The 23,064-nt window shown below is 46.7% G+C and overlaps 1 protein-coding gene across 13 annotated transcripts in view; it reads left to right on the forward strand.

The window, feature by feature from the left end:
- Nucleotides 1–23,064, forward strand: part of ALOX5AP (arachidonate 5-lipoxygenase activating protein) — a 103,420-nt gene that overhangs the window by 28,925 nt on the left and 51,431 nt on the right. For 6 of the 13 annotated variants that reach the window (XR_014818876.1, XR_014818875.1, XM_084981141.1 and 3 more), the window contains exon 3: nucleotides 18,364–18,463. The exons of 1 other annotated variant lie outside the window; for it this stretch is intronic. Coding sequence is in view for 8 of the 12 variants with exons in the window: in XM_084981141.1 (XP_084837267.1) it covers nucleotides 18,364–18,463 (100 nt within the window). In the remaining 4 variants the exon portion in view is untranslated. 13 annotated transcript variants of the gene reach the window in all.

Here is a 23,064-nt window from a genome sequence, read left to right on the forward strand (position 1 = left end):
AAATTAGCTATACTGCATTAAAAGTTAAAAAGAAATATTTTTAAAATGCTGGCACTTAACCACAGCTCTCAGGGTGCACAATGGAGAATCTGAAAACTCCTGAATCTGGAAACTCTTTAGGCTTTGTGGGGAGCGTTGGAAACGTATAAAAAGTGTAAACCATTGGCTGTCTCCGAAGTGCCAGCATCCACACGTCCCCTACCAGTCCGCCCCCCCACCAGCCAGTGGTTTTAAGAATTGACATGCCCAGAAGCAGTGCTGGGCAGCCAGAATGGTCCCCAGATCTCCCTCCAATCCAACCTACTTCGGAACCAAGCTCCTTCTTTTGTTCCATCAGTCTGGATCATGGAGTCACACTCCTGGCGCTCGGGGAGTCTGAGGGATTCTTACCTGCCTTGTGCTAAATAACTGTGATTCCCATGAGAGGTAACTCCCAGCCCGGGCTCTTTATAAATGGATGCTGAGTAAGCATTAGGGTAAGGGATGGACTAACCTTAGAAGGAGAGACCTGAGCTGAGTGTTCAGAGATTCTCAGAGAGCTTACAACATCTCTCTGTTCCTCTGGAGGGAGAAACCAAGCAATCTTTTCTGCTGGAAATGAGGAAGGCATTTGAGTTCAGGGAGGAGCCGAATTCCCTCCTTGTGAGAAGTCTCTCCAGGTTCAAGGGCGAAGAGGGAGGGGCAAGGAGAGCGAGACTGGAGGACTAAGTGTGGGCCTCACCACGTGTGGAAACCAGGGGTATTGGCTCAGCGTGAGTGGTCCATCTCCCAAGGCCTCATTCATTCTTTCCTGCCTGCCCTGCATCCCCTGGCTCTTGCTGAGAGAGGCGCTGGTGGGGGCGGGGGCGGGGGCTGTGGAAGGAGCCCTGCAGGCTGCCAGCTGCCCTGGGATGTTCTGCTGATAAGCTTGTGTTGGTTCTAACTTGTGAACATGATTCAGACACAGCCTGACGTGTGCACACTATTGTGTATGGAATGGATGGTCAACGGGGACTTGCTGGATGGCGCAGGGACTTCTCAGTATATGGGAAAAGAATCTGAAAAAGAATGGATGTGTGTATGTGTATATCTGAATCATTTTGCTGTACAGCAGAATTTAACACAACGCTGTAAATCAACTATACTTCAATAAAATTAAAAAAACAGCCTGAGAACAACAGGGAGTTAGGGTGTGTCTCAATGACACAAAATGCTTTGTGTCTCTTCTTTTCGAGGGTACTTAAAAGATATGTCTTTGCATTTGGAAAATTGGCTTTTTTTCTAACATTTTAATGATATGGATTTTTTTCTAGCTTTATAACGCGACAGAGAAAGTCAGAAGCTGTGTGTTACTGAAACCCTCTGGCCACCTAAGATTTCTGAGTGGTTCTCAACACCCTTCATATACAATGTAAATTGTAATATCTCTCAGGATATGTGAAAACATCTGTTTTTCTTCTAATGCAGTAAATATATAAGGGTCTCTTGGGATATCTTTTAAATAGACTTAATCCAACATTCAGGAATGATAAGCAAAATATAATCACAGTCATAAGGGAATAAGAGCATTTTGTATTAATAACATTGGAAGCTGATGTTTAATGCAGTGTTAAAAGTTGACAATTAAGCATGCAGGAGTCAGGAAATTCAATTAAAATTATCCCAGTAATATGGATTTAGCCACATCCTATATTAGTTATGAAATCCATTTAACACCACAAACAGCAGTGTTTTCAGCAGTTTATTCAAAAGGAAAACAGGAACAAACCATGTTAATGTTCTATATCCTCTGTTACTGTGGTCGGGCTAATTTTGCCAGAGGAAGAAACTTTAACTTTGGAATCTTTGAGTGCCCCGTCCTTTAATCCGAGTTCTAGTTCCTTGCTTCTTGCGTAATTTCTGTCAGTAAAGACAGAACAGCAGAGGAGTTCTCTCTTCGGCCTGCTCCTCCCTAAGAGAGTGGGTGTCTGCACCCTGAGGGTGTCCTCCATTCTAATCTCCCTCCCCTCTTTGTCGGTGGACAGGCTCTCTGGTTATAGGGGTTATACTTCAGTGTGGGTGCTGCACCTCTAATTCAGAGCTAGGAACCCCCTGTGGCCTTGCATCTACGGGTGAACAAAGCTTGTAATCCAGCTGTCCAGTCACCACACAAAATTCACGGCCCCTTGGTTGAGGCTATGGCACACGCCTTCCTTCTGCTAGTTCTCCCTCTGCTCTTTCTCCTCTCAGGGGACCATGGGAGATGGGCATTCTTTTTTTTTTTTCCCAATAAATTTTATTGGAATATAGTTGACTTAGAAAGTTGTGTTAGTTTTAGGTGTACAGCAAAGTGATTCAGTTATACATATACATATATCCGTTCGTTTTCAGATTCTTTTCCCCCATAGGTTATTACACAGTATTGAGTAGATTACCCTATGCTATACAGTAGGTCCTTGCTACCTGTTTTATATGTAGCGGTGTAATTATGTCAATCCCAACCCCCTAATTTACCCCCCCAAAATTTATCATTTGGTGACCATGAATTTGGTTTCAAAATTTTTGAGTCTGTTTTTTTTTGTAAGTACTTTAGTATAATTTTTTGAGTTAGATTTCACGTATTAGTGATCTCATATGATATTTGTCTTTGTCTGACTTACTTCACTTAGTATGATAATGTCTAGGTCCATCCATATTGCTGCAGATGGCATTATTTTGTTCTTTTTTTGTGGCTGAGTCATATTCCATCATACTTATGTACCACATCTTCTTTATCCAGTCCTCTGTCAGTGGACATTTAAGTTGCTTCCATGTCTTGGCTATTGTAAATAGAGCTGCAGTGAACATTGGGGTGCATGTATCTTTTGAGATTACGGTTTTCTCTGGGTGTAGGGCATCCATTTTTAGTACATACACATCTGCATCAAGTGTAATTTTGCTACATCTCAGCAGTACTGCCAAGTGGGTGATTTGGGAACTATGGTGCTTATGAAAGTTCCCTCAAGAATGGCCAAAGTCCACTAAGCACTGGGGACTTCAGCTGTGCACCCAAATGATTCCTGGCGGGGAACTGTAAGAGTGCTGGTGGCGACAGGTTCTCAAGAGGACTTTCCCAAGGAATCGCACCAACACTTATGCAGAACGTCAGAAATCCAAGAATCATTCTTGTCTTCTCTTCCTTATTCCCCATCCCCCACTAAACCTTGTAGTTACTAGTTAACAGCCCTAAAATCTACCAACTTCTGCCCCATGTCTTCCTTTAATTTCAAGGTGCCTTTTTATTTCTGTTCACCTTCCTTCTTCTGAGACTGAGCAGGTAATCCAATTTCATACTAAGTGGCTTCTGGCTGAAGATAGAAGATGATCCAAGATCAGTAGCAATTTACAACTATTTCATTGGTTATTATCTATAGAAGTAAAATCTTTGTTTAATGTTTAGGGCAGTCTAGGACATCTGGTTACCTTATCTTAGAATCTCAGACAGGTGATCCTATCACCTAACTGCTTCATATAGAGGCCAAAATAAATAGTGGGCCAAAGGATATATAATAAGATATTAGTGTACCTGGCTTGGCCCTTCAGGCAGCATTGCCTTTGTGTAGGAAGAGTGGGTGATGGAGCTTTCTGCTCCCTGTGTTTCTAAACTATTTGAAATACAAAGCCAGGAGATCCTCTAATCCATACATTTCATAGCTTAATTAATATAAATTCTTTTGTTGAAACTTCATCAACAGAATGATTTCTATTTTAATGTAATTTACTTTAACCTCTAAGTTAAAATACTACTGAGCTATTAGAAATCAAAAATATTTTTAATGTTCTTTTGGTATAAATTTATTGTGGTATATTTATAGAGAATAAAATTTTCCCATTTTAAGTGTATGGTTTGACAAGTTTTGACAAATGTGTGTATCCTTGTAGCCATCACTAAAATCAAGATACAGAACATTTACACCAGCCCCAAAAGCTATCCCTCACACTCCTTGCCGGTCAATATCCAGGCCAGCCTCAGATCCAGGCAGCACTGATGTGCCTTCTGTCACTGTAGCTCCTGTTGATCTCTTCTGGAGTTTCCTATGGTGGAATCCCACACTCTTTGTCTTCTTTTGCTCAGCATGATGGCTTTGAGATTCATTTCTTTATGTGTATTAGTAGTTTGTTCCTTTTTATTATGGAATCATTCCATCATAAGAATGTACCAAAATTTGTTTAATCCATTCACCTGCTGATGGACATTTGGGTCATTTCCAGCTTTTTTTTTTTTTTTTTTTTTTGGCTCTATCTTTTTTTTTTGTCTTTTTACCTTGTCTAGGGCCGCTCCTGCGGCATATGGAGGTTCCCCAGGCTAGGGGTCTAGTCGGAGCTCTAGCCATCTGCCTATGCCAGAGCCACAGCAACGTGGGATCCGAGCCGTGTCTGCAACTTACACCACAGCTCATGTCAACATTTGATCCTTAACCCACTGAGCAAGGCCAGGGATGGAACCCGCAACCTCATGGCTCCTAGTCGGATTTGTTAACCACTGCGCCACAACGGGAACTCCATTTTTTTTGGCTCTTTTGAATAAAGCTGCTACAAATATTATAAGATAGGTCTTTGTGTGCACATGCAGTTGATTTATATTCCACACAAATTCTGGGCCTGCCGCTGCTGTGAAATTTCTCAGGAGTCCAGCAGTCTGAGCCTGATGGATTAGTCCATGGAAAATCATCCTTTCCAAGGATGCAAGTTCTTATATCTGGCCCCTCCTCCCATTAAAAGAGTCATGATGCTGGGTAGACCTATTTGGATCTTGCAGGATCTCATTAGGGCATATTTAGTCCAACCCATTTACTGAATAACCTAGAAAACTGTTGCTTTTGAATGAGACCCAGAGTAAGAGAAGGCCCTGCATGCAAATTCAGGCTGCTCTGAAAGCTTGTCTGTCACTTTAGCTTTAAGATTCTGCTGATACAATGGTGCCTTAAGGACCAGTGGTAGGTGGCTTGTCAAGACTGGTAGGGAGATGCTGTTTGGAGCTTTTGGCCAGCCTCTAAGGTGAATCCCAGCAAAGCTCCTTAGGATGTTGGAACAAAGCTGTGTTATGCTCAGAAGATAACTATTCTCCCTTTAACAAACACCTGACTTACTATTGGTAATAAATACTGACTCCATCATGGGCCATCATAGTATCTTGTGAACTGAGCATCATCTGACCCAAGCCGGAAAGTTGGGTTCATGAAGCCACATTCCATCATCAAATGGAAGGAGAATAGATGTAAGAGACTGGGCTCCAGTGGGGCCTGAAGGCACAGGTAATTGGCATGAGCAACAAGGTTTCAGAGGCAGCATGGCCTTGCCAACATCTTGATTTGGGACTTACACTCTCTAAAACTGTGAGACAATAAAATTCTGTTGTTTTAAGGCACCAAGTTGTGGTATTTTGCTACAGCAATTCTAGAAACAAATACATACATGCACATAGACTGTTTGATGGCATCAACAGTGTTAGGTCAAACCCTATCCAGATAGATATTGTCTTCTAGTGGTTCTGCTTCTCTGATTGAACCCTGACTGATAAAGGATATATGTTTTTAACTTCTTTTGGAAACATACCTAAGGATTTCTAGGTAAGAACAAGTGTGTATCTAGCTTTTTTTTTTTTTTTTTTTTAATTTTTTTAGGGCCTCACCAGAGGCATATGGAGGTTCCCAGGCTAGGGGTCTAATTGGAACTGTAGCTGCTGGCCTACACCACAGCCACAGCAATGCAGGATCCGAGCCACCTCTTTGACCTACACTGCAGCTCATGGCAACGCCAGATCCTTAACCCACTGAGCGACGCCAGGGATCAGACCCACAATCTCATGGTTCCTAGTAGGATTTGTTTCCGCCACTCCATGACAGGAACTCTGTATTTAGCTTTTTAAGAAACTGCCAAACTTTTTGCAACTTTAAAAATTTTTATCTTTCCATTTTTACATTTTCATTTTGTACACTCATTGGCCACAGATTAGAATTCTGTTTGCTCCCCATCCTTGCTAACCATTCTAAGAGCTTTATAGTGGGATCTCATTGTGGTTTTAATTTGCATTTCTCTGATGACTACTGTTGTTGAGCATCTTTTCATGCACTTATTAGCCATTTGTCTATCTTCTTTTGTGAAATAGCTGCTCACGTCTTTCATCCATTTTTGAGATGAGTTGTTTATGTTCTTATCAGTGACTGAAAATGAGTTCCTTGTATATTCTGGATCTAAGTCCTTCATCAGATTTAAGTATTACAAATATTTTCTTCCTGTCTGTGGCTTGCCTTTTTCTTTTCTTTTTTTCTTTTTTCTTTTTTTGTCTTCTGCCTTTTCTAGGGCTGCTTCTGCAGCATATGGAGGTTCCCAGGCTAGGGGTCTAATCAGAGATTAGCCACTGGCCTATGCCGGAGCCACAGCAACACGGGATCCCAGTCGCGTCTGCAATCTACACCACAGCTCACAGCAACGCTGGATCTTTAACCCACTGAGCGAGGCCAGGGATCGAACCTGCAACCTCATGGTTCCTAGTCAGATTCGTTAACCATTGAGCCACAACAGAAAGTCCAACCTTTTTATTTTCTTGATGGTATCTTTTGAAGTACAGAAGTTTTCAATTTTGATGCAGTGTAATTTATTGATTTTTTTCCCTTTACATAGTTTTTTTTTGTATCTTATCTAAAAAATTCTTTGCCTTCTTCATAGTCACAGAGACTTTCTCCTGTGTTTTCTTCTAGGAGGTTTATAGCTCTAGTTTTTGTTTGTTTGTTTTTTTGCTTATTTGTTTTTTGTTTTTCTTTTTTTGGGCACCCCACAGCATATGGAGTTCCCGAGCCAGGAGTCAGACCCAAGCTGCAGTTGAGACCTACACTGAGACAACATCAGATCCTTTAACCCACTGCAGGGCCAGGGATCAAACCTGCATCCTGGCCCTGCAAAGATATGCCACAACAGGAACTCCTATAGTTCTAGTTTTTATGTTTTGGTTTAAGAGTCATTTCTACTTATACTTGTGTGATTTGGGGGGTAGGGTCAAGGTTCATTTTTTTCCCCAATATGAATATCCAGTTGTTCTGGTACCTTTCCATTCCTCATTGAATTACTTCGTTAAAAGTCAGCTGAGCATACATCAGCATTATAATTTTTAATCTTATTATAACTGAGTTTTCCAAGTCAGGTCATGGCCATTTTTGATCCTTTTCCTTAGGATAGATGAAGCTGATATTTGGGTGAAGGAGCCTGTGTCTAGCCTGTTTCTGTGCACAGAAAACAACATGGTGTTTTCTGCACCTATGGGTTACTTGCTTAATTTTCCTACAAACTCCTAACAAGGCACTGTAGTGTATGTTTGTGACAGGAGAGGAAAAGGCTTTTCACATATACTTTCTCAGTTTCTTGCAGTCTGTGAAAGTCTGTGGACTTCTGCTTCTGTTGGTTTCCTTGCACTGATATGATCAGCCTATAACTTGAAGTTCTAGAGAGCAGAACATCTGTACATGTCATTTTGGTTTGTGAAGCATCTGGCTCAGACCCTGAGCCTGTGTGGACTTTCATTTGTAGCAGTGGGGTTGCAGCAGATTCACCATCCCTTGGTTTCCTCATGTGTCTAAGACCTGAGGGCTCCTTTCTGTCTAGCTCACTTCAATTCAGAACTATGGGCTGTTCACGAAAAGAAAGGCCATCTGACTGTAGCCAGGGGAAGGAGACCTGATACTTTAACCAGGCTGATTGTTTCTCTTGGCAACTCTTTTTTTTTTTTTGTCTTTTTGCTATTTCTTGGGCTGCACCCTCAGCATATGGAGGTTCCCAGGCTAGGGGTCCAATCAGAGCTACAACCTACACCAGCTCATGGCAACGCCGGATCGTTAACCCACTGAGCAAGGGCAGGGACCGAACCCGCAACCTCATGGTTCCTAGTCGGATTCGTTAACCACTGCGCCACGACAGAAACTCCTCTCTTGGCAACTCTTGAGGTTTGACATCTGGAACAGACTATGGCCTGATCTTTGTTCCTGTCACTTATCGTTCAGATCACTGTTGGTCTGAATATTCTTTAGAGTAACTGAAATAAAAAGGGACTGCTTTGTCACCACCTCCAGTGTGTGCCTGCCCACCTGAGATACATCTCTATGCCCCGTCTGGAGCTGGCCTCCAGCCCAGCAGAATTCTGTGCCCTCCCTCACTTCCAGCATTTATGTCAAAGAAATCCTCGTCCCACTGAATGCTGAGGGCAACCTTGGCCAGAAAGTGAAGAGAAGAGACTTCACGAAACGGCAACGCGCGACGGAGGTGAGATGAAGGATGCCTGAATGTGTTGCCATGGTGACGGAGGCGCATCGCCGCTAAGTGGATGAGCAGCTCCCATGGATTTTAATAGCAGCTGGTCAGTGCCACTGCCTCCCCTGAATTGCTGTCCCCCTGAGTCGCTCCTTGGCCCCAGCTGTCCTGATCGCTGTTGACAAATGGTTGTCCTTCACAGTCAAAGTACTAACAGTACTCTAATTAATGAACGTGCTAATTATTCTTCCTTACTCCCAGCACATTTGTCTAAGTAACCTGTCACACACGGATAAGTGCAGCGTCTGCATAAGCGCTGAGGGCACTGGGAGCAGGAGCCAGAGAGGAGAGGGGGTGGGCTTACCGCCTGGAAGCTGTGGGCTAGTTCTTGTTAAATTACCTTTACTAACGGTCAGGTGTCTGGGGAATATGTCATTTCCTGCAAAATGTATATGTTTTCCTTTCTTTTTATGAATAAAAATCTCTTTAGTGGCTGAGTGCCCATGGTCACTTTGTAGCCTGAAGGAAATGCCAACTAGGAGTGCAGAAGGACCGGAAGCCCCAAGCTCTGAAAATGATTCCAGAAGCAGCATTCAGGCTGGTTAAAAACCCAGACCCTGGAGCTAGACAGGCCTGGGTTTGGACCCTAGGTCTGCTCCTTACTTTCTGTGTGTCCTTGGACATGTGGTTTAACCCCTCTGAACCTCAGTCTCATCTTCTGGGCAATAAGAGGGATAACTTGCCCCCAGTATGCTGAGGAGCAAATGCACAAGCTAGGTCCCCAGGACACAGCCGCTCAATGCCTTCAGTCCTGGGCTCAGTCTGGCCTGCTTTGGGCCAGTCCACGACCAGCTGCAGGCCTGGGGACCAGCTGCAGGCCTGGAGACTAGCGGGTCAGGAATCATAATCCAGCACGGCTGCTGCGCGCCCCTCCCCAGCGCCCTTGGCGTCCCTCTCTTTTTGTTCTGTCTCAGCAGCTCTCTATTGAGATGAATGGCATTTCCAGAGGCTTCACCTCTGATAAGTGTTCGTCTGCAGCCGCAGCCAGAATCTTAATGTACGCAGTGTAATTTAATGGCCATCTCAGCTGACTATTAAAAGGCTCTCTTCCCCGAGTGAAGTGGACTTGCTCCACAGCACATGCGCCCTGCCCTGGGACGGGGCTCCTGAGCTTGGGCAAGTAGGAGATACTGCTCCTTACTGGTTTCCTGTTCCTAGGGGCCGTCAGGATTTCCAGAGGCATCCTGGGCTGTGTAGGATTCTCTTGATGCTGTTTGCTGTGTGCCTGCAGATCCTGGCACACACTCATACCACAAACATAAACATGCAAGCAGGGAGGGGGTTCAGATGAGCCTTAGAGACATCAGCCTGTTGGCTAGAGAAACTTCTTTAAATCTGGGCACTTGTAATCTGTCAGTGTCAGTGATGGACAGTCACAGCAGGGCTGTGGACACACCCGGCACTCCCCACCCCACCCCAGTCTTTTAGGGGACAGTCTCCCTCGGCCACATGACAGCTGTTGGAACCAGCAGGTTCCCTGCCATCGAGTTGTGCTCAGAATGGATCCCTGACCAGCCTGGGCCAGTGAGACTCTCCTGGTAATTCGCTGAGAAACGTCAGTGCTTTATAGGTGACAGAGCTGTACGAGCTGGAGGTGGACCTTTCCCCATGGTGTGGAGAAAACTGGTCTGCAGAGCGAACAAGGCTGGGGAGCTGTGAGAAAGTCGAGAGAGAAAGAGAGGGGCTAAGACAAAAAAGTCCATCTGAGAGACCCAACCTCATCTCTTCAGTGTTCGGGTTGTTCACTTCCTGGGATTCTTTGAAGCAGTAAATTGCCCTTTTTGCCCAAGCTCGTTTGAGCTTAGTTTCTACTGTTTGTAACGAGAGTACTTTTCAAGGGGACTGGCCTTCACTTCTGATGCACTGTCGCTAAGACTTGAGGAACATGAGGAGGAGTAACTCTTTATGGGGACCAGACCCCTTGTCTCCTGGGACCCAGTGGTCCCTGAACTGACAAATGAGATCTCATCGCGGTGAATACATACGTCTTTCTACTGCTGAGCTCTCAACCAATCTTGTCCTGGCTCCACACTTTGCAAAGTGCCCTGGGCGCTCAGTTCTCCAGAGCATGGTGACCAGCCAGAGCCGCCCTTGCAAGTGGCCTCTGTGTATCCAAGCTCCGCAAGCCGCCTCCATGGACCTGCATGGACCTCTTTCACTCTGGCTGGTTGCAGCTGCCAGGAGTGCCATCTCTTCCCCAGGCTGGTCTCTCCCATGCTGAGAGGCACCTCCCACTGCCCTGAGTACAGTGGCCAACGTTCTCTTTCAAAGTGAGATTTAGATAAAAGCTCTTCTTCACCCCAGCAAATGGTCGTTGAATCTGCAAGTCTGCAGGAACCTTGCGTTTTCTGTGTAACTTCCGAGGGATTGCCATTTACACGGAGAAAACTCTCCTGTAAATGCCACCACCTGCCTCAGCCAGCATGGCCACGCTCACGCCTTCTCTCCACATCTATTATTATGTTGGGAAGATTCCAGGGAAGTGTCTCAGTAATTACCTCAGAGAAGCCAGGTGTGGTGTTTTGCCATCCTTCCTGGGTGGAAGCTTTTCCTTAGGAGTCACCTGTGACCTCTTTTGCTCCTTATCTAAGTTCCTTGGTTTCGTTTTAAGCCTCTTGTTGCTTGTTTCCTGTAGAAACAAGACTGCAGCCCTCCGTCTCATCATCATTCATTCGTTTGCTCATTCATCCAGACCTTATTATTTGGCTGGTACTCTGGACCCTGCCATGTGTTAAGTATTTATATTTGTCCTAGGAATTCAAGGAAAGAAAGACAGACAGGTCTCTGGACACAGATCTTTTTGGTGCCCTATAAATAAAAAACAAGTTTCTCTTTTTCTTCCCTTCCGGCTCCTCTCCAGAGCCTGGCTTCTTCTGGCAGGACGCTCAGAGCCAGGGCACCCTGGTGGCTATAGTTAAAGAGGAAGAAGAAGGCCTGTCATCTGCTGGGCCCTTTGGAAATGCTAATGATGACAGGCAGAGTTGAGCCCTCACTTCCCTTTCCTGCACAGTGCGGACCTGGGCTGCCACGGAGCTGAGCGGTCCTTGCTGGGAGCCTGAATCAAACATGGATCAGGAAGCCATGGGCAACATTGTCCTGCTGGCCATCGTCACCCTCATCAGCGTGGTCCAGAACGGTAGGGAAGCCCCTCCCTCGGGGGAGATTGTGTTTCTAGATGTTTGAGAGGCAGGCTTACACAATTGTGTGTACACTTCTGTCTCATCTATATTTGTATCTTTCCTGGAATGTAGAGGGGGAGTGCACATTTCTGCCTGAATTTGGGGTTTTCCTTCTCCTGGTCTTTCCTTCCCTTTATGGGGATGATTAGTCTGTAGAGCCGGGTCGGGAGGCTGGAGGCTGATCAGAAACCCTCACTGAAGTGCCTGCAATCAGCGTTTTAACTACTGTGGCCAGAGAGGGGTTGGAGGGAAGGCAGCCTAGAAGGGGGAAGTTAGATATATGTTCACCCTGGGTTTTACTAAGTGCAGCTCAGCTGACTGCAGTGCAACAGGAGTTACCCGTAGGCTAAAAAAAAAAAAAAAAAAAAAAAAAGAGGATTTGCGGGGCGTAGAGGGATTTCACCTTCTCGTTATTTTACCTCTGTATTGCCTTTTTCTTTTGAAGAAACATGTTCCTTGTCATACTTTGTTTGGAAGCAATTTTTGTAGGCATTGTGCACTTACATAAAAGGAGAGAGAGAGTAGGAGGATTTTCTGGTTTGGGGTTCGCATTTCCATTACCCCTACTATCCCTCAAACCAAGCCAGTTACCCAGAGCTGGAAAAGCAACACTGGGTAGAACTTTCTCCTTCAAGTTCTGAGTCAGGGCTGCCTCAGACCCCGTCCTGTCAGTTATCGCCTGTCTTTGGGATTTGCAGGAGAGGCATTACCAGGGGCAGCTCTCTAACTTAATGACAGTCACTGAACGCTCGTACACTTTGGAAATTTGGGAATTGGGTCACTTTGGGATATTCTGATATTTTCCTCCACTTGGGTGTGGACAGAGGATGGTGATGAGCTTTCTGGGCACATGCCCCCCACAACACACACACACACACCCAGAGAGCCCCAACTTTGCATACTGCCAGTGTGTTTCCTACATGGAGCACCCTTGGCAGCTTTCTGATCCAAACATTTTCATAGTAAATCTCACACAATAGAGTTGTAGCTTGCTGGGCTCCGTAGGCTCTGCCCCCTGCCCCTGCCCTCCTCCTGCCATCAGTCTCGCTGACCAGTGTCAACGGTCGGGAGCCAGTGTCCCCTCAGCTGCCTGTGCAGATGGGGCCAAGAAGAGGTTCGAGTTCACCGTGAGGTGAGTGGGGGAAGGTGCAGTGTCTCCCCCTGTGGGAACAGAGTCTCTTCAGCCTTCCTGAGATGTTCCAGGTCCTGGCCTTGGTCTGTCCAGTGGGTCCTGGGCTTTTCTACAGAAGCACAGCAAACTCAGAGCAGACTTGGGCAGACGATGATATTTGTAACTATTTTTGGCAGAAGGGAGATTATAGAGGTTCACACATCTGAGTTTTAACCGCAGCCTTTCGGCAGGCCATCTCAGATAACGACAGAACACGATGGCATCAGTAACAGTCCCATGAACTGATGAGGCTTCCTGTGGGGGAGAGACCAGTGCAGACCTGCCTCTGCTTTGGGCTGGAGGCTTTTCATTCCGGGCAGGCAGTTGATTGGGGTGTGTGTGTGGTGGTGTCGAGAGCACGGCCCCCGTGTCATGGCCTCTCTCCCTCTCCCGCCCCCTGTGAGCAGCCGGGGCAACATGAGGGCAAACTGACTTTCCACAGAGAAGTCTCCTTTCATGCTGTCCATTTGAAGGCACCAAAGGAGCCCTTGTCTCCCCCTCGGAGACTCAGGATGAGCCCCGCTCACCTCTGAGGCTGAGAGCAGGGCTCCCATGTGCTACTGAGGTTGCCCTGTGAGGCCTTTCTGTCTCTAACTGTCTAATGTGCCCATGAAGGGGAACAAGAAAAATTCAAATGACTTGGGAGATAACACCTCTGCCTGTTTGAACTGTGACTTTTTAGGCAAACATAAAGGTCCAAATGTAGTTCCAGGACCTCTCTTTGCAATTCTAATTAACCTCAGTGTTGCAAAAGGTAGATCTACATTTTGAGTTCAGAAAATATGCAAAAACTGTGCTTTTTCTTCCCCTGCAACTCCTCCACCTCAATTCCATGAGAAACCCGTCCTGTTAGTTCTAAGAACTATCTGTGCGTTGTTGCCAGACGCGGCACACTCTGTGTTGTCCCCAGGCAAGGAGGCCCAGTGACTGTGCTGCTGTGGGGGCTGTGCCCTCTCAGTGCCTGGTGTGAGCCGGATTCCCCAGGAGAGGTGGCGCCCACCCGCCTGGTAACTTCCTCCTCTGCCTCCCAAATACTCTTTAGTCATCAAAATCTTTCAACTCCTGGCCCTGTGCCAACTTGATCCAGCAGAGTGCCGATCTGGAAATGCAGAACAAGTCTGAAGTAGATCCAAGAGCCCTGGACCAGAACTCCTAAAGCCTGGTTTCTGAGAGAGTGTAAGATGAGTTGAGGAGCATGAGGAGAGCATCCAGCTGCCCCAGCCAAGGTGCCAGCAGCTTCGACGTGGAGCAAACTCGAGAAACACAGATTCAGAGAAAGTGATTTCCACAGGGAGCCAAACTAATTAGGTTGGGGGCGGTGAGCTGTGGGGTGGGACCCTGAGCCCAGCCCCCAGAAAGCAGGATGGTGATAGAAATCTTGATGCCACCATCATCACCCCCGTGATGAAACACTCCCGTGACGAAGCACTCCCAGCCCACTGGGCTGGCCCTTCCCGTTGTGAAGTGTTTTGAGAGTTTGCTTTGTGTCGCGTATTGTGCTTTGCGCTGGACAGAGCATTATCGCATTTAATCCTTGCAGCCTATGAAATAGATACTTTTATTCTTATTTCACAGAGAAGCAAAGTGGGGTTTAGAGAGGTCAGACTATTGGTTGGAGGTTCCGGACTCAATAGTGCTGAAACTGGGATTCAGACCTAATCCAAAGACTAGATGTTTCCCCTCCATATATTGTCTGCTGTTCATTCATCTGAGCACGCAGTCTTTGGGAAGTTCTCTCTCTTTTGTTTTTCACTTTTTTAAAAAAATGAAGTTTAGCTGATTTATAATGTTTTGTTAATTTCTGCTGCATAGCAAAGTTATTCAGAGGTATATATACATATATGTATATATGTTTATATTCTTTTCCATTATGGTTTATCACAGGCTACTGAATAAATTTCCCTGTGTTATACAACGGGACCTTGTTGTTTATCTGTTCTCTGAATAATGGTTTGCATCTGCTAACCCCAAATGCCCAGTCCATCCATCCCCCACGCCCGAGGAAGTCCTCTCTTATGCTGAACTGAAATGTGTTGTCCTATATTTTCTATCCACGTGTCTGTGTCTGTTCTTTGGAAAAGCTTAGACTGTGTCTGCTGCTTCTATGTTTACAAAATCAGCTGTAACACTCGTCCTTCCACATGTCATCTCTCGTATGACTTGGTTTCCAGAGTTCCTTGTCACTGGGTTCCCCCCCGCTCCGACCAGCTTGCCATGTTCTTTCTAAGATGCAGATCGGCGTTTCCATGCAGGAAATTTCCTGGGATCCAGACACCCATTCTGTCAAAGTACTCAACGTGCGAGCTATTTTTTTCTATCACACCGCTGGCTCATACTAACTTTGTGGTTAAGGAAAATCTCAAGACCTTTATATGTGGTCTTGAGAAAGTTGTTTATCTTTTCTGACCCTCAGTTTCCTCAGTGGACAAGTGGAGTTTCTAATACCTTCCACAAGTGGTGGTTGCAGGTCTTGCCTGAGATAATAACATAGAGCAGCGAGCAGAGCCCAGCGTGTGGCGGGTTCTTGGTAAAGATTCAAAGCCTTCTCTCTCCGTGTGTCTGTCTCTCTGGTTTGGCCTGATGGCAGCCGCCAGCCATGAAAAGTGTGTGGATGGCCTTTGCATGAAGTGTCTGTAACATGGTTGAGGCTAATAGGAGTTGGTGTCAGTCTTTGGAGACAAAGGTGACCCAACTCTTCCAAGTTTAGCTTAGAAGGAAGAAGAGGTAGATGCTTATGGGATAGTGGACTGAGGCCTGCTTGTTTTTGTTTTGTTTTGTTTTTTGCTTTTTTAATATTTTTTTTATTTTTAAAAATTTTTATTGGGAGTTCTCATCATGGCTCAGCGGAAATGAACCCAACTAGTAACCATGAGGACGTGGGTTTGATCCTTGGACCCACTCATGGGTTAAGGATCCAGTGTTGCCATGAGCTGTGGTATAGATCAAAGAGTTGGCTTGGGATCTGGTGTTCCTGTGGCTGTGGCATAGGCGGGCAGCTGTAGCTCCAATTCGACCCCTAGCCTGGGAACTTCCATATACTGTACCTATGGTCCTAAAATAAATAAATAAATAAATAAATAATTTTTGGAGTATAGCTGACATACAAAGTTCTATAAATTTCAAGCTTACAGCAAAGGCAATCAGCTATGCATATCCATATATGCTTCCCTTTTCAGATGCTTTTCCCTTATAGGTCATTGCAGACTCTCAGGTAGATTTGCCTGTGCTGCAGAGTAGGTCCTGTTACTTACCCATTTCATAGAAACTTGTGTATACATGTTCACCCAAACCTCTTAACTCATCCTTGCCCCCAGCGTTTCCCCTTGGGTAACCATAAGTTTGGTTCTGACAGGGAGAAGAGGATGGGGTGCCTTTGATCTTTTTCAGCTCCCCGAAGTCCTCTTCTCCGAATAGAGTCAGCCTGTGTAGGGCTCACCCATGGGACTTCGGTGAACCGTAAATATGCCTTTCAAGGCTCTAACCCCAAAGACAGTCCCCTGGGCTGTTTGGGCTCCAACAGATGAATGTTTGTTTTGTTTTGAGGGTAGGAAATAGCTGAGTGTGTTTCTAGGGTAAAGAGAAGGAAAAAAACAGGGACAGAGGTTCAGGAAACCCAGCAAACACTGATGTACACAGATCCGAGAGAGTGGCGGAAAGGGGGTCAAGGTTGTAGGTGAGGCTAAGGCTTGGAGAAGAGGAAGGGGTTTGTTCTCTGGGCAAGGGGAGGAAGAAGAGGCAGATTTGGAGAAGCACAGTCACACTGTGCAGCTGGTTGCGGAAATAACCTTGGACTTTCTTCATACCGGCTCTGTTGACATGCTCAGAGGCTGGGGGTGTCACCTGGTGTTCCGGAAAGACGATGACCAGAATGTCCACTGTCTTCCATGGTAAGAAGTGGCCCATTGGGCACTCAGATCCTGTGTAGCTAGTGGAGCCCCTGTGTGAGCTTCGGGGCCACAGGAGAGGATAAACACGGCCTGGATACCCAGCTGGGTTTGAATCCCAGCTTTCCCGCTCCCCCATGGAGTGGTTCTCAGAAAGTTCTTTAACCTCCCTGAGCTCTTGTCTACAAAGTGGGAACAGTGCTCCTCCATTCCCAGAGCAGGTGCCAGGCCCAGCAAAGGATGTGTATCAAGCGCCTGACAGGGGGCCTTCATGCACGCCAGCCCTGCAGCTCTGCCTCCTTACGGGCACAGAGCTAGGGCAGGAATGTATTTTTGCCAAAAAGGAAAAGGGCTTTTATTCATGGACACAATTGATGAGGCATCCTTTTCACGTCTTTGTGATGAAAAGGTGATGAAAAAGAATCCTGTGAGCGGATGCTGACAATCATACTTTTCCCTTTTTCGCTCTTGAAATGGGAAAAGGGAATAAAAGAGGAGGGGTACGGGGAGAGAGACCTTCATCCCCCACCCCCATCACCCTGTCTATAGACGGAGTCTGTCTCTTTGGCATCCTTTGTTTGTTTGCTTTGCTGCACCCATGGCATGCAGAAGTTTCTGGGCCAGGGATCGAACCCGACCCACAGCAGTGACAACACTGAATACTTAACTGCTAGGCCACCAGGGAACTCCTTGGCATCTGTTAATGCCTCCAGCATCATCCTCACCAGCTTCTTGCTGTCCTTTCCCCTGCCCTGGGTCTCACCCTCTAAACACTCACCCCGATGGAAACAGTGGCTTTCTGACAATACCATTCCTAGGATTACACCTGCCTGTAACCCCCTGTTGCTCTGGAAATGGTAGTGAATTCAGGTTCTTAACGTGGCTCTCATCAAGGTCATGATCATGCTGCTCAGTCCCCTGGGCACTTCCCAACCATGACCTTCATCCTTGTCTCACTCACTGCTTTCTCCTTCAGTCTCCCTCACAACTCCCCCAGCCACCCTGTCCAGCATTCCTACTGGCCCCTGCCCTGCTCTGCCTTCTCTTTTGAGCATAGCTCGACACACTGTATCATTTAATTTTTGCCTTTTGTTTACTGTTTGTGGTCTGTCTCCTCTTCCTGTATACCCTCTAGAACACAAGCTCCTCAGGCCAAGGCTCTTGGTGTGTTTTGTTCTCAGATGCAAGCTGAGTATATGGCACATGGCAGGTGAGAAATGTCATGGAAAGGCCGATTCACCACCTACCTTTTCGGCCTTGTTTGTAATTCTCCCAGGGCCCACTCCCCATCCCCGCCCCGTCTCCCCGTAATCTGGATGTACTGAACCCCAGGTTCTTGCCTCTGGACCTTGGCATGTTCCATTCCGTAGGATGGGGCAACCTCCTCTCTGTCCCCTGCCCCCTCCAGCTGTGTGCCTACTTCTTACTTGTTCTTCAGATTTTATCTATGTGCCACTTCCTCTGCGAACCCTTCTCAGATCCCAACCCTGAATTAAGTTGTCCCCTTTTACCCTTGACTCCTTGTCCTTACTCAAGTTCATCTTAACATGAGTCACTGTGTAGTGTAAGTTCTTCACTTGGTTGCTTACTTCTTCCAACTGTGGGATCCTTGAAAGTGGGGACTGTGTCCTCTCAGCATTGCATCACCCACACCACACACAGTGATGAGTAGCTGCTGAATAAAACTTTGCCCAGTGACATTTGATGGAGGATGTTTGGGGCTGTTTAGAGATCAAGTTAAGGAACCATTTAACATTCTAGTAAAATCATGGGATATCAGGCTGGTGAATGTGTCCATTATAACCCAAATCCAAACCTTTTCCTCTGGCAGCATTCTTTGCCCACAAGGTGGAGCACGAAAGCAAGACCCATAATGGGCGGAGCTTCCAGAGGACGGGGACACCTGCCTTTGAGCGGGTCTACACTGCCAAGTGAGTCCGAACCCTGGGCCTCCTGTGTTTCTGGGCCAGCCAACCTTCCGAAGACCGGGGAGGGGGAGCTCACGGGGAAGGTTGAACTTCACCTTGGGGGCTTTGTGGACCCTCTTCATCAGCATAGCAAGTGCTGGTGTTTAAAGGGAGAAAGTGGGAATGTTGGAATGGGGAGTGGATCTTCGCAGCTCCCCTCCCAGTCATTCAGTCTCGGCCTTGACCAATTTCCTGGAGGGGTCAGTCCAGAACTAGTTTTGCCATTACCCACTGGTAGGCATTAGAAACAACAAGCAGGACCGCCTGCAGGTCACCATTCTTTGGGTCCTCTGGCGGAGGGTGGTGGGGTTCCTGATGCTGGAACAACCAGAACAAGGACAGAAAAACCAAGGGGATTATACAACGGCTTCCTCACCTCCCATTCTTTATTTCTGAATACAAAGACTGTTTGAAAACACCTGAACAACTCAGTGAAGGAGGTGGGTGCCTATTTGGGATGCAAATCCGAAGGATGCTATTCAAACACTCATTTTCCTCTCTGCTGAATGTGTTTAAACAGAAGGTTCAGTCAGTGGCATGTCACCTGCCACTCATGCCTGTGGCTGGAGGCTGGTCAGAAAGGAAGGCTGCAGCTCAGAGCTGGCCGAGGAGCTGGCCTCAGTCTCAGCTTGGAGGTGACTTTCATGTCCCCAGAGCTCCTTCCAAGGGAGGAGTCATGGCCACACAAGGAAAGTTCTAGAATGGCTAGAATAGCGGGAGCAAATGCAGCCCCTCAGGGCCCCCCCTCTCCTGCCTGCCCACTCCACACCCCAGTGCTCCTGTGCAGTCTGATCTCAGGAAATCCTTTCCCCACTACTTTAGGGAGATTTCTATCTTAAGATTTGGGCCTTCTGTGTATTAATCCTCAGAATCAATTGAAGAAGTTTCAAGATGTGGTTTAACCCATCTTAGATATTCATGTTTACAGGAGGCAGGGAAAGTGCGTAGGGTGCCTTCAGCCCCTCTGCTGTTTGCAGAGATGGGAGAGGTTCCCTTGGACACATCTGATGAAGAGGGGCAGAGACAATGTCCTCGGTGGGGGGCAACGCCAAAACCTCCCTGAAAACAGAATCCAAGGAAACGCTGACACTATTCTGTCCGTTTGGAAAGAGACGCGTCTTTCCTCCCACATCACTACCCTCTCAGCAGCTCCATCGTGTTCTTCGGAGCAGCGCTGGTCCAGTTGGGAGAAGTGGGGCAGGGCTGCAGCAGTGGAACTCCTCTGTACTCCGTGAGAAGCTCGGTTTCCATTTTGCCAGTAAAGTAGGAGCAGGCCAGGCCGCCTGGTTCTGCCATTTCCCCCAGGAGTGCCCAGCTCTGCTTCAAAGAAGCTGTGGTACTAACACCTGGTCCCCACTGGGGCCTCCAGATTGCAGAAGTGCCTTCGGGAGGCAGAGGAGAAAACCTGGGAGACAGAAAGGTTTAAAAAAGGGAGGTGGGCAGTGTCTGAGAATTTCTCCTGCTACACTGGCTTCTCTCAGGCAGGCTAAGCTTCTGGGACTTACAAGAACCTTTGGTAAACACAGCGCTGTCATTTGGAAGGGTTTTTTGGAAGTTCTGCCATGGTTTGGGGTTCTTGGGGTCAGAAGGCACTAGAGAAAGGTGGTGGGAGATTGGTGCTCCCCACCATGTGGGTGCGTCCCCACCGTGTGGGTACTGCAGCCCAGCTCCCCAGACTCTCATGCCTTTCCCACTTACCCTCCAGCAGAGGGGAGGGAGACGGAGGAGAGGAGGGAGACAGAGGAGAGGTGGGAACTAAGGGGGTAAGGGGAGAATTTTCTGTAAGATAAAGGTTGCCCAGACACTGCTGTAGTTCGGTTACAAAGACCACTTGTTCTCTGACCCAGTCCTGGCTGTGTCTGCAGTGGGCCATGAAGGGGGCAGTGCAGGGGCTGCTGCCCTCTGGCAAAGCCAGGGGCCCCCAGTCTGCTTGCCTCTGGACAGGAAGCTACTGGGAAGGCCTTGCGTGTTAGCCCAGTAGAAAGTCACCCCCCAGTGACGGCTTCTGCAGGGGCCTCTGGAGGCACCAAAGGGGCGCGTGATGAGCCATGGGGGCACAGGAAGAAAAGAACACATATTTAATATTGCTATTTTTTTTTTCTTTGTCTTTTTTTTTTGCCTTTTCTAGGGCCACTCCCGTGGCACATGGAGGTTCCCAGGCTAGGGGTTTAACCGGAGCTGTAGCCACTGGCCTATGCCAGAGCCACGCAACGCAGAATCTGAGCCGCATCTGCGACGTACACCACAGCTCACGGCAACGCTGGATCCTTAATCCACTAAGCAAGGCCAGGGATTGAACCCACAACCTCATGGTTCCTAGTTGGATTCATTAACCACTGTGCCACGACGGGAACTCCTAATCTTGCTATTTAAAAAATAGGAAACTAAACTTTACTCAGTTTTAATATGCAGATTGAGAGTAGTGTGTGTGTATAATTTGTACATAAATCTACCTGTCCTAGGGTTGCACCATCAAAACTCTTGGCTGAGAGTGTGGGATCATAAATGTGTAGAGATTGTATAAAGAGAAGGTGGCATAAAGAATAAATGCTGGTGGGTTGGAAAGTCTGATGCATATTTTCTAGCATAAAATATGACGGCTGACTGATACAGATAGTTCAGGGTGTGGGGGCAGACTTGGTCTTGGCTAATGGGCTGCTCCACCACCCACCTCCCACCAGGGCAGAGCTGAGTCAGGGTTTGAGAGATGAAAGGATCTTGAACTTGACTCTCTCTTCCTGTGCCTAAAACCTAGATCAAAGTCCTTTTCCAGCTGATGAGTACGGCCAGAGCAGTTGGTTTGATTTTGTGAGAACGATTTCAGAACCGACCTCAGATCCTTCCCCGTGGATGCAGGGGAGGACAGGTGGCAGAGAGAAGATGGGTCTCTGGAGATATGTCATTTTCTAAAATGGGTCCCATAGATTACAAATCCGTGGGCTGTTGATAGGGAAGGAGAGGTTCTGTATGCAAGACTTTCAAGAACCTTTGTAAGAAATTATGAGAGACACTGTAATTCTTAGTCCTCCAAGAAAGGGAGGGCTTATTTAACTACAGACCCCTCCTCTTTTTTTTTTTTTTTTTTTTTTTTTTCCTAGAGGGAATCAGAGGTTTAGTATTTCACAAAATGCGCTTTGGTGGGTGCCATCCTAAGGTTCCTCCTCCCCTGCACCTCTCAGAATCCGCTCTAGACTCACTTCCAAGTAGTGTGGACTTGCTGAATTATGTGAAGGTGATACGTCTCCATCTCTGTCTCCCAGGCCAGGGATTGAATCCCAGCTGCAGCTGGGACCGATACCACAGCTGCTTCAATGCCAGATCCTTAACCCACTGCACCAGGCCCGAGATCAAACCCGAGCTGCTTCAGAGACAATGCCGCATCTTTAACCTATTGCACCACGGTGGAAGCTCCTACATTGATTCTCTTGATTAGTATTGATACTATTACTATTATTAGTGCTATTTACTTATTATTTATTTTAATTTTTATTGAAATATGGTTGATTTACAACGTTGTGTTAGTTTCAGGTGTACAGTAAAGTGATTCAGTTATACATATATCTATCTATCCATCTGTACTATTTTTCAGATTCTTTTCCCATATAGATTATTAAAAGATATTGAGTAGAGTTCCCTGTGCCATACAGAAGGTCCTTGTTGGTTATTTGTTTTTATATATAGCGTATATTTTTTCTTTTTTTGGCTGCACCCACGGCATATGTAAGTTCCCAGGCCAGGGATCAAATCCAAGCTGCAGCTGTGACCTACACCACACGTGCTGGAACCTTAACCCACTGTGCCTCAGTAGAAACTCCTATAGTAGTGTGTATATTTTAATCCAAAACTCCTAATTTATCCCTCCTATATTTACTTATTTTAAATGAACCCCAATTAACTAGCAAAACATGAAGTGTTTCTATATCTCATTCCCAAAGGTGGAGAAAAGTGAATGGGAAAACCCTGAATGAGTCCTTTTCACCATAAAAGCACGGACTGTGCAGTGCATCCAACTTAACACAGCACAGTGAATTGTTGGGGGATCTGCTGAGTAGCTCATAGTTAGGCCTCAAGAAATGATGGACAAAATGGGTTTGTCAGTTTTGTCTTGCAGAAAAAAATGGCAAGAAGAATATTTGGAATAATAATGGTTTGTCAGTAGGAAAGGTATTTCCATTGGGGATTCTGAGAAGGAAGAGGTAAGAGGAATAATAGCCACTGTTTATTGAATGGTTACTACAAGCCAGGTACTGCTTGACTTGTTTTATTCTCACAACAGCCCAGGGTGTAATTACCACGTCTCCATTCACCTCTACTAGATGAGGAAATTGAGACTCTGAGGCCAGGAAGTGTACCCACAATCACACAGTCGAAAAGTGGCAGACGCCACATTGGACCCAGGCTCTTTGACCACATGAGCATCCTCTAGGCCCCAAGAGGCAGCTGCATCACCGGCCACAGCTCCTGGAGTTCAGCCCAGCAGCAGCCCTCTGTCAAGGAGGGGCATGTGTGCATGGAGCTTTGGGTGGAGGCCCTGGCTCAGGAGAGGGGCTAGCTTGAGCCAGAGT

Source organism: Sus scrofa, chromosome 11 (genome assembly GCF_054392235.1).
Source record: "Sus scrofa isolate SSC_HxYL_T2T_F1_AM1 chromosome 11, Sscrofa_HxYL_maternal_Yorkshire_Landrace_v2.0, whole genome shotgun sequence".
Classification (NCBI taxonomy): domain Eukaryota; kingdom Metazoa; phylum Chordata; class Mammalia; order Artiodactyla; family Suidae; genus Sus; species Sus scrofa.